We start from the raw sequence: 10,343 nt of genomic DNA, 5'->3' as shown, positions 1-10,343 counted from the left end.
ATATTACAAACGATTAATTGTGGTGAAGAAATAAATTCAGAAAAATTCGGTTCTTATGCGTACAAGGCAGCGGAAATATTTATTGAAAAATATTCTTGGTACTTTATGCCAATTACCGTTCATAAAATTCTTCTTCACGGTAAGGAAATTATAGAAAATGCTTCGGAAAATGCAGCGTTACCTGTTGGGACATTATCGAAAAAAGCTCAAGAGGCAAGAAATAAGGACTATAAACGATATCGACTTAATCATAGTAGAAAATGTAGCCGTCTGTTTACAAATAAAGATGTTATGCATATGATGCTCGTGTCATCCGATCCGTTAATAACTAGTTTAAGAAGTAAACCACATCAAAAAAATTTAGACTTAAGCGATGAGACGCAAGAATTACTTTGCTCTTATACGTAAATTAAATGTAAATTGAATTTTTATTTAATTTCAATCAAATACTTGTTCCTATCATTAATTTTTAATAAATATACACTTTTGCAATTTTTATAAGTCAACATTGAAAGGTTCTATGATCATTCATTGCACATATTTCACAAGTAACATAATTTTTTCCGCGATTCGCGCAAACGGCTTCACTGTGCGCCACGGCCGCAGCATATCCCCTCTAACTGGCTAGTTCGGACACGAACCATTAGCACGGACGCAAACCATGTGCGGTTACCGAGCGAAACGACGTAGTTGAGTTGCATTTTCTCAGGCGGCGCGTCGGAAAATGCGACACAGAAAAATTGACGAAAAATGCCGGGGTGGCCTCTCTCAGGTTTCTCTCTGTCAATACTTTGAATCGCGAAACAGAATCATCAAACAAAAATAAGAAGCGAATAAAAGTACAAATCGATAAAATCCCAGAAATTGTTAACAACGGAATTGAACAATTTGTTTTCACCGAAACTAGAAGATTTTTCAAAAGATTTGACTTAAATGATGAATTCCTTAAGACAGAACCGTTGACGTGGCATAAAAATGAAAGTTTTGTAAAAGGTCTGGAATTAGTAAATAAATTGAGAGTTGTAAATGATTCGGCTGAGAGAGGGGTCAAGCTTATGGAAAATTATAATATTAAATTATTTACGAAAAATGAGCAACAGAAACAGTATGTGCTTCAGATTGTAAGTGATTATCGCCGAAAGTTTCCAGGTTATAAAAAAGAGACTTTACCTCAGCCGCTCAGCGTCAAGATTTGTAGTAAAAAGAAGTGATTTTCACATTTTTCTCGGAAATAGTTAGTCGTACGAGAAAAAGTGGTAGATGATAATATGTGCATTTTTAATAAATCTACAACTTTTGTATGATACTTTTTGCATATAATTAATATTTTGCAAGATAAACAAATAAAATTGATTTTTTTTGTGATTTTATGATTTTTTCGATTTTCAAGATCCTGGGGACACCCTTTCCCTTTATCCGATTGAGCTGAAATTTGACACAGATTTTTTTTTCATAAAATGGAACCAAATTAGAGGGTAGCGCAAAAAAATTCCCCCAAAAAATTTACCAAGAGTAAATAAGAGCCACCCTAATCTGGACGTTTGAAAGTATCGCACATCTAATTCAATTAGTAAAAAATAATGAAATTATATGGAATTACTGCATTCCTATGAAAGAAAGGTCAAAATTTAAAATAAGTATTGCATGGAACTTTATCGTGGAAGACTTGAAAGGTAAGACCTAAAAATTTATTAGAAATTAAACAATTTTCTAAACTAAACTGAAATGTGCTCTCACAATATACAAACTCGTCTTAATTCTTTAATAATTTTAAATATTTTAGATACATTTCCCGATATCTCTTCTTTCTTTAATCCAATTGTGGTTCAATCAAAATGGAAAAGTTTGGTCGATTATTTTTTGGAGAAAAGTAGCTTCACGTCCAAAAACAACTGGATCTGCTGCCGCTGCTCCCGAATCGTGGCCATATTTCGAAAATATGACATTTCTTCAAGAAATACAAACTAAACAAAAGTAGTAATTCAAATCTATAAAAAATAATTTTTATATATCTTATAGATTATTATCTATTTCAGGACTATTGATAATTTCCCTGAGGAAGAGGAAAAAAATAGAAATAATGAAAAAATTAGAAGAGGAAGAACCAACAAAAACAATAACGGCATCGCAAAAAAAAAAACGTCAGCTCTAAACAAATTGGCAAAGGCACCATCAATAATTCCACCTCCATTCCCCGCTCCTTTACCACAAAACACTACGCAGTCAAAATTGACTTTGAAAGAAAAGAAAATTCGAGATTTTCTACAATTAATGGAGTCCTTGATGCTGAATATACCCGATGCTGATCTCGACAATGTGCTCTTCAGTATCCACGAAACTGTACATAAAGCAAAAAAATAATCGCACAAAAATATTAAAAAGAATTTATGTATACTGCGCGGTCTTCGCGTCAATGATTCCTTTTCCGTGGTAAGGGGGGAACACAGAAATCTAGAGACGCTATTATGGTTATTTCTATTAAGGTGCGAATTCATGGGACGCTCGTTTCAGCGTATCGCGAGATCACGTGATTTCGATCTGACGCTAGCGTCAAGCAAAGAAAGCTGGATTTTCTCAGCTTTAAGCGTCAAAGCCAAAGCAGCGCGAAGACGCCGAAATTTTGACGCTGTTTTCCTTTTCACGAATTTCAATTGACGCCGACGTCAATTGTGGTCATGCGACCTTCTTGCCGCTGAAAATGAGCGTCGAGCGTCAGCATGAAAAGGCACCTTTAGTCTATTACTAGAATTTCTATATGTTCCCCCATTACCTCAGGAAAAGAATCATTGACACGCAGTGTACGCAGTTTATTATATTTCAATACATGTTTATTTATTTTATTTTATTTCCAACAAAATGTTATTACAAATTTCTAACAAATAAAAATTGTTTTTTTGAAAATAAAAAAATGTGTGTGAAAAAATATATTTTCTTTAATTTAGTCAATTGCATTATTAATGATAAATTTGGTGAAATTGCCAAGGTACTGCTCCTTCATTGGCGAAAAACTCTGTGAACTTTCTTCGTACTTGTAAAGCTTCTCGACTTAATACTGCTTGATTTGGTTGATTTAAATTTTGAAATAAATTATTTTCAGATGTATCATTTTGCCAAATACTTGGAATTACATCTCCATTTCTTGTTTCTCTATCTACCATTGACTTGCAAAAATATGTCGACTCTTCCTTTTTTATTAAATAATTATGGAGACATATCGTTGCTTTTACAATAGCTTACATTGTTTCTATATTTGCGTCTATTGTTCTTCGAAGTATTCTCCATTTTGCAGTAAGGATTCCAAATGTATTTTCAATAATTCTTCGAGCTCTCGATAAACGGTAGTTGAAAATTCTTTGATCAAGTGACAATTTGTTATTTTCAGGATAAGGTGTCATTAAATATGTTGTCAAGGGAAATGCTTGATCTCCAACTGCAACAAAATGAAGAACAGTATCGCTGTCCAATACAGATACCAGATTTGGCACTCCCATTCTGTCTTCTTCAAAATATTTTCTCATTTTCGATGAGAAAATACCACCGTCGCTCTGGCGCCCAGTAGCTCCAATATCCAACATCGTAAATGCGTAACGATAATCACATATAGAGCCAATAACACTATACTATGAAATCCTTTGTAATTATAATATTCAGAACCATTGCAGCACCCGCGGGAGCCTAAAAAAGAAAATAGAACAAGATTTTGTTTTTGTTTCTTTTTTTAAGTCACGAAACTTTTACCTGTATGGGAATGTGTTTTCCATCGATTGCACCAATACAATTAGGAAAATTCCACTGAGATTCAAATCCTTTTCCAATTCCTTTCCAATCTTCAGTTGTTGGCAATTCTAAAACAGATGCTCGTAATTTATTCCATAATGCTGTACATATTTCGAAAATTATATTGGAAACAGTAGATTTTCCCATTCGAAATTGGTAAGACAATGAAACCAGACTGTCTCCAGAAACAACATATCTGAAAAGAAAAGAAATACATCGCAAACTGACATGTAAATTAAATTATAATTAAAATCTTACAATTATTTGCTGTACCTTAGTGTCAAAGCCAATCGCTCGCCAACAGATATAGGTCGACGTGCTATGGTTTCACGTGTTCTTTCAATGCTAGGTCCAACTAACTGTACCAATACTTCAAAATGTGTTGCTGACATTCTGAAGTAATTGGTAAACAATTCTCTATTCGTGAGCAGCAAAAGAAATAACGAAGCATAATTACCATGTACACGACGACTCTTTACTATTGGAGACTCCCAATATCGTTTCTTTTTATATGGTCTTCGTTTTTTTTTCTTGTAAATGTTTAATTATTACAGGCATTACAAGCGTTATTGCTTTCTGTAATTTTCTTCTATGATTATTTACAGAATTTATATAATTGCAGTACCAGTCGTAATATGTTTGTGTTAAATTATCCATAATTGACGCACGTCGTCGACAACTGCCGCTGAAACATTAATTGATTTTTATGTTTTAGTGGAGAATACGATAGTTTTAAAGCGGGAAGCCTGGAACAAGATTTTTAACGAAGAAAATTGAAAAATAATATTTCCGATGAAGAGTAAAGTACTCTTTAGATTCTTGTACTAGTCTTAAAAATTTTGTTCTGAGTTGTTCCAGTGGAGAACACGATAGTTTTAAAGCGGGAAGCCTGGAACAAGATTTTTAACAAAAAAAATTAAAAAATAATATTTTCGATGAAGAGTAAGGTACCCTTTAGGTTCTTGTTCTAGTCTTAAAATTTTTGTTCTGAGTTGTTCTACGCGGTTAGAAATATGTTCTAGATCGACAGTTTTGTAAGTCATTTTGTTTACGAATAAATGGCCAAAAACTGTTATTTTTAAAATTTTTCTTTTTTCAATATCTCTTAAAGTTTTTAACCAATCGAACTAATACTTTGGAACAATGTTTGGAACAACTAGAACAATTTGTAGCGATAAAAAATTTCGATTTTTGAAAAAAGGGAGACCAGCAAAAAAAATTGTTTTTTTTTTATTTTATTAAAAAACTGTTGAGAATTAAGGAATATCGTTTTGGAACAATGTAGTACAAAATCAGAACAACCTGGAACAACTTTCAAAAATATGAATTTCAAAAAAAGGGGGGCTAACTTCATACACTCTTCATAATATAGATTCTAAACAGCGAGTAATATCATTGAAGAGACATGTGATGCTATTTGGAATTGTCTGCAGAAGAAAGTACTTCCTTCTTGTTTGAAGGAAGATAATTGGCTAAACATTGCTGGTGACTTCGAGACAAAATGGAATTTTAACCATTGTATTGGAGCAATCGATGGAAAAATGTTCTTCTTCAGGTGTAAAAATAATATATGTATAATGTAAGAATAAATTATATAAATTCTTGAAATTTATTTTTAGTGCTCAGATAATGCAGGTTCTGCATATTTTAATTACAAACATAGCCATAGCATCGTATTACTTGGAATTTGCAATGCAGATTATATTTTAACCTTTGTTGACATCGGAGGTTATGGCGAACGCAGTGACGGTGGAATCTTTAGAGATTCTATAATAGGTCACAAATTCAACAATCGTGAAATAAATTTGCTAAAACCAGCATCTCTTACAATAAATGTAAAACCTTTACCTTACTTGCTTGTAGGGGATGAAGCATTTCAGTTAACAGAATACTTACTTTGGTTGTATCCTGGAAAAGGCGGTTTAAATCAAGAACGAACAATTTTTAATTACCGTCTTAGTCGAGCCAGAAGAACGATTGAAAATACTTTTGGTATTTTGGTCAGCCGTTGGAGAATTTTAAAACAACCAATTATTTGTACGGTAAAAAAATCCATAAAAATTGTACAAGCTATTGTATGTTTGCACCAACTTTCTTCGTAAGCAAGATATCGGAGTAAACCAATATGTTGATGACACACTTGTTGATCAAGATAGACCTGATGGGTTTGTTGCTGGTTCTTGGAGAAAAGACATCGAAATTAGCGCGTTAAGAGATATTACTACATGTGGTAATAATAATAGTACACAAAACGCAATCGAAATTCGTGAGAACTTTTGCAATTATTTCAATACTGAAGGAGTTATACCATGGCAATTTAATAATGTTTAATTATAAATATTTTGTACAGGAAACATTGCGTTAAAAAATCCATGATTATAACGTTCTAAATATTAGATTTATATAACATTTTCTATGATTTCTTTTTTTTTTTATTATAACTTACTGTATTTTCTAAATAAAAATGTAAAAATTAATAATTGTTGTGATAAATATTTAAAAAATGTAAACATTGGATTGGAATAAAATAAAACCTCTGATAACTAGTTATTAAACTTATTGTTAGTTTATTTAGAAACATTTAAATATTTATTTAAACATTTTAAAGATTACTAAATGTAAATATATTATTTAATAATAAACATTGTGACCATAAAATATAAAATAAAATATTCTTATATTTAAGTAATGCACGTTATATAAATTTGAATTGCTTAAAAAAAGTGTCTTATTGTATGTTGCTTTTTATATAAAATGTTATTCATAAATGTTTCTTGGATAATTCTTTCATACGTTAATTCTAATATGTTTTGCATTATTTCTAATCTAGTCTGTAGTGGCATTTTCCGTAATCTAAATCCCACTAAACTTAAAAAAGAATCTATTTCGTCAGGTTCTGGTGGTGGAGGTAGGGTTATATTGTTATCTTGACATATAGCGTCCGCAATTCTCTCTATATATCGCATCTGTCGACCGATCATTTCTTTTCTTCTTTTTTTTCTTTACTGGAATCTAGGAATATAAAAAAGCATTTTTTCTTAATTATTTTTAATACTAGATTTTTCGCCTGTGCTTCGCGCGGGCTTAAAGTCTATTCCCCTCTCCCTAAACTCATCCATTAATTAGGAGAACCACCAATAGAACCCAATAAAAACCCCCAATTTCTAACCTCATAGTAGCCATCCCCATAAAATTAATAATCTTTTGGTACCAGTTTCATCAAAATCATCAACAATAAATTAGAAGAATTTTGGCATCGGTTTCAAGAAAATCGATCCATTAATAAAAAATTATCCATTAATGAAAAATTAAACTTATTCTTAAAAAATTAAATCTCTACTTCTCTACTCTCTCCTATTATATAAAAAAAAAAGTTTGTAGGGTAGACCGGGGCACGTTGTCACTTTGGCTTTATTTAAAAAACTAATAACCGGAGGGCAGCACCCGTCATTCCCAAAACGTGTTAGTGTATGCCCATCTTTGGTGTGTTTACAGTCTTGAGATTGCGCCAGCCGTGTTGACGTAAAATCAACTTGAAAGTTTTTTGCGATTGTAAGTAAAATTTTATTGTCTAATATTCAACGTACTGGACATGAAGCTTATGTTTTTTCAGAATAGACCTTTACATTATCTTAAAGTATGTACTTTTACCTACCGCGTGCAGTACCTAATTTCACGAATATCTCAAACGTGTCGGACATGAGGCTGTTTAAAGTAAAAAAATGCCCTCGGGGCACGTTGTCACGAATTTGATGGGAATCTATTGCGAATCTTCGGATGACGATAACGAATAAAAATATTTTATGTTTAATCACCGACATGATTATAAAAGAAAAAATGTTTATCAATAAGTTGCGCATTCAAGTGAAATTCTTGCCTATTTAGATTAAGACGAAAACTTCGTGCTTTTTGTACTTTTCTGAAATAAAATAAATGTTTCTGTGAAGGATTTTACTTTTTTACATTGCAGCGCACTATAATATATTGATATTTACGTTGTATACAGTTTGGATTACATTTTGCATGCAATTAAATTTGATGCGACAACGTGCCCCGGTCACGGGGCACGTTGTCACAAGCGACCTGTCGTTATTTATTGTTATGTAACAACTGTAGAGTAACAATCACACAAAATTCGATACTGTCCAAAAGCTGAGGGTTCACTCGAAATTTTGGCATATCAAAGTACTCTTAAATATTGAATGTAAAAAATACAAAAAATATTGAAAAAAATGTGTGACAACGTGTTCCGGTCTACCCTATCCATTATCGGGGTAATTTTATAAACTACTGAATCGATTTCAAAACATTTTACACTGGTGGTTAGCTTATGTCTTCCTGAGTAAGATAGGCTATGTGCCATTGTGCTACAACCCAATTTGAAAAAAATTGGGATATCTAAAATTTTAAATTCTTTAAAAGAGTCGTATTTAAATGACTTTTTCTGTTCAGATTTTCCTAATAAACTAAATCTTAAAGTATTGTATATAAAATAGGGGTAGAAAAAACTGAGGAATATAATATAATTCAAAAAATTGCTAATAATAAAAAAGTTACTGATTTCTGTTTAAAAAAATTTATATGTGATTGCTCTGATTTCCGCAAATTTTGAGATATTGAGCTAATATTTTTTATAGATAGAGTGTTATTAAAGGTAGGTTGGTATTGAATTTGGCGAGAATTGGTGAAAGGGTTATCGATTTTTGCCTAAAAAGTGTATAAGTTATACATGCCATATTTGTCATCTTATATATATATAGAGTATCATTAAAGGAAGATTGTTATTGAATTTGGCGAGGATCGGTGAAGGGGTTACCGATTTCTGCTTGAAAAGTGTATAAGTTATACATGTAATTTTATATAGAGTATTATTAAAGGAAGGTTGGTATTGAATTTGGCGATGATCGGTAAAAGAATTCTTTCTTTATAAAATTTTGAATTTTTTGAGAAATGTCTGCCAATTTTGAGATATCGGGCTATTTATAATTCTATTATATTCTTCAGTCTTTTCTACCTCTATTTCATATATAATTTTTTAAGATTTGGTTGATTAGATCCAGCTTTATGTGCGATCAAAGATCCATATACGAAGTCCATATATGGACCATGTAGCTTGAACTCCCAAAGTTAATATTTATTTGACATTGCGTCGATTGTAAAATCCCACTTGTGCTACTAAGCTGACCCTCTATCAATTTATTCTCACCGATCCTCGCAAAATTCAAAACAACCTTCTTTTAATAATACTCTATATAAAATTACATGTACATCTTATACACTTTTTAAGTAGAAATCGGTAATCCCTTCACCGATCCTCGCCAAATTAAATAGCAATCTTCCTTTAATGATACTCTATCCATCAAATAACTTAGGGTAGATTGAGGCGAATCGGATTAATATAAGTTTTAAGACAATTTTCGTTAGTGTTTTATTTTAAACAAGCTATTTTATCGTGCTAATTAGTAATCCGATTTGCCTCGGTCTACCCTATACATTTTTTAGGCAGAAATCGGTAACCCTATTCACTAATCTTCGCCAAATTCAAAACAACCTCCCTTACGACTTGTACACTTTTTAGGCAAAAATTGGTAACCCCTTCACCGATCATTGCCAAATACAACACCAATCTATCTTTAATGATACTCTATTCATAAAAAAAGGCTAATTGTATAGATGGGGGGGATCACCTTGGATGACCTTGATATTTTAGTATGTTGTCAAGGTCACCCTCCTGAGTGACCTTCAGGTTTTAGCCCACGCTCGTTATTCGTTAAAAAATTATAAACAAAAAAAGTTTGGAAAATATAGCAGTTATTTTGAGTACTAATAGACATAAATAATTGATATTTATGTGGAAATAGTATATGTATGAACGAAGGAAAATTATTTAAAGCAGTGAATTGTTGACATATATTGAAAGGAAAGTTATTTAAAGTAGAGAATAGAGAGTATGTACTTTTAAAGCGCGTCAACTAACTTATGTAGATTAGTGACGCGCTTTAAACACTTAAATACTTTTAAAGCGCGTCACTAACCTATATATTCACGCCAAACCGTATATATAACATCGTGTTATTTTTACATTTAGGAAAATTATTTCATATTAACTCAATAGGCGTTAAACTTGCATACATAAGTAAATCTCGCGTTTTAGGTTTTATGTAAAATAAGAAACCGGTAATCTAACAACCGTAGTAATAAAATACTACGTTTATGCGAGCGTTACTTAATTCTGTAGTAACTTACGAACGATACGATAATTCCTCCGCATAAACGGGAAATTTTATAGTAACTACGATGATATCGTTCGTATGAGTTACTACAGAAGTAATACTCACGTAAACGTAAACTACTATAATTCCTGTCACATGCACTTAGTCGCGTAAAAGAGTCACGGTGCGGTCTCGCTTCGCGTCGTATAATAATAGGATATAATTACATGTAAATAAATAAAACAATTACCTTGACAGAAAAAATATTAATCGTCGCGTCGCGTAAAGAGTATAATCACGGTCGGTATCGCTCCGCACGTACTTGACGCGAGACCGGCGAGACATTTTTTTTTT

The 10,343-nt window shown here is 32.1% G+C and overlaps 2 protein-coding genes and 1 long non-coding RNA gene across 9 annotated transcripts; 1 reads left to right on the top strand and 2 right to left on the bottom strand.

Moving 5' to 3' along the window:
- Positions 1 to 795: 795 nt before the first annotated feature.
- On the top strand, positions 796 to 2,077 carry LOC112465885. 5 transcript variants are annotated; one of them, XR_003042078.1, is made up of 4 exons: positions 796 to 1,298; positions 1,391 to 1,673; positions 1,784 to 1,974; positions 2,037 to 2,077. It is a non-coding gene; the product is annotated as an uncharacterized LOC112465885 (long non-coding RNA). The 5 variants fall into 5 exon arrangements; XR_003042079.1 differs by having other exon boundaries at positions 2,020 to 2,073; XR_003042081.1 differs by having other exon boundaries at positions 796 to 1,121; positions 1,473 to 1,673; positions 1,784 to 2,069.
- LOC112465884 (protein ANTAGONIST OF LIKE HETEROCHROMATIN PROTEIN 1-like) lies at positions 2,072 to 10,337 on the bottom strand. Of its 3 annotated transcripts, none has more exons than XR_003042076.1 (4): positions 4,051 to 6,197; positions 3,739 to 3,973; positions 3,238 to 3,675; positions 2,072 to 2,338 (listed from the first exon to the last, which is right to left on the bottom strand). XR_003042076.1 is itself a non-coding variant. In XM_025033655.1 (4 exons), exons 2-4 carry the CDS (start codon positions 4,167 to 4,169, stop codon positions 3,616 to 3,618), a joined length of 414 nt encoding a protein of 137 aa, XP_024889423.1. In that variant the 5' UTR covers positions 4,170 to 4,462; positions 10,240 to 10,337; the 3' UTR covers positions 2,897 to 3,615. The 3 variants fall into 3 exon arrangements, 2 of the variants coding, with proteins under 2 accessions (XP_024889423.1, XP_024889422.1); XM_025033655.1 differs by lacking the exon at positions 2,072 to 2,338 and adding an exon at positions 10,240 to 10,337 and having other exon boundaries at positions 2,897 to 3,675; positions 4,051 to 4,462; XM_025033654.1 differs by lacking the exon at positions 2,072 to 2,338 and having other exon boundaries at positions 2,897 to 3,675.
- On the bottom strand, positions 3,234 to 3,575 carry LOC112465882. Its single transcript, XM_025033646.1, has one exon. It carries the CDS (start codon positions 3,573 to 3,575, stop codon positions 3,234 to 3,236), a length of 342 nt encoding a protein of 113 aa, XP_024889414.1.
- Positions 10,338 to 10,343: the final 6 nt, after the last annotated feature.

The sequence above is a fragment of the Temnothorax curvispinosus genome, unplaced genomic scaffold (assembly GCF_003070985.1).
Source record: "Temnothorax curvispinosus isolate PA1 unplaced genomic scaffold, ASM307098v1 QBEX01015604.1, whole genome shotgun sequence".
Lineage (NCBI taxonomy): Eukaryota > Metazoa > Arthropoda > Insecta > Hymenoptera > Formicidae > Temnothorax > Temnothorax curvispinosus.
The sequence above is the reverse complement of the archived record's forward strand: the minus strand, read 5'-3'. Positions and strand labels throughout refer to the sequence as shown.

Coding starts and splice junctions, on each gene's coding strand:
- LOC112465882 (XM_025033646.1), bottom strand. CDS start 3,575: ATGTTGGATATTGGAGCTACTGGGCGCCAGAGCGACGGTGGTATTTTC.
- LOC112465884 (XM_025033655.1), bottom strand. CDS start 4,169: ATGTCAGCAACACATTTTGAAGTATTGGTACAGTTAGTTGGACCTAGC. Junction 3,974..4,050: donor CGATTGGCTTTGACACTAAG/GTACAGCAAATA, acceptor TTTTCTTTTCAG/ATATGTTGTTTCTGGAGACA. Junction 3,676..3,738: donor GAAAACACATTCCCATACAG/GTAAAAGTTTCG, acceptor TTTCTTTTTTAG/GCTCCCGCGGGTGCTGCAAT.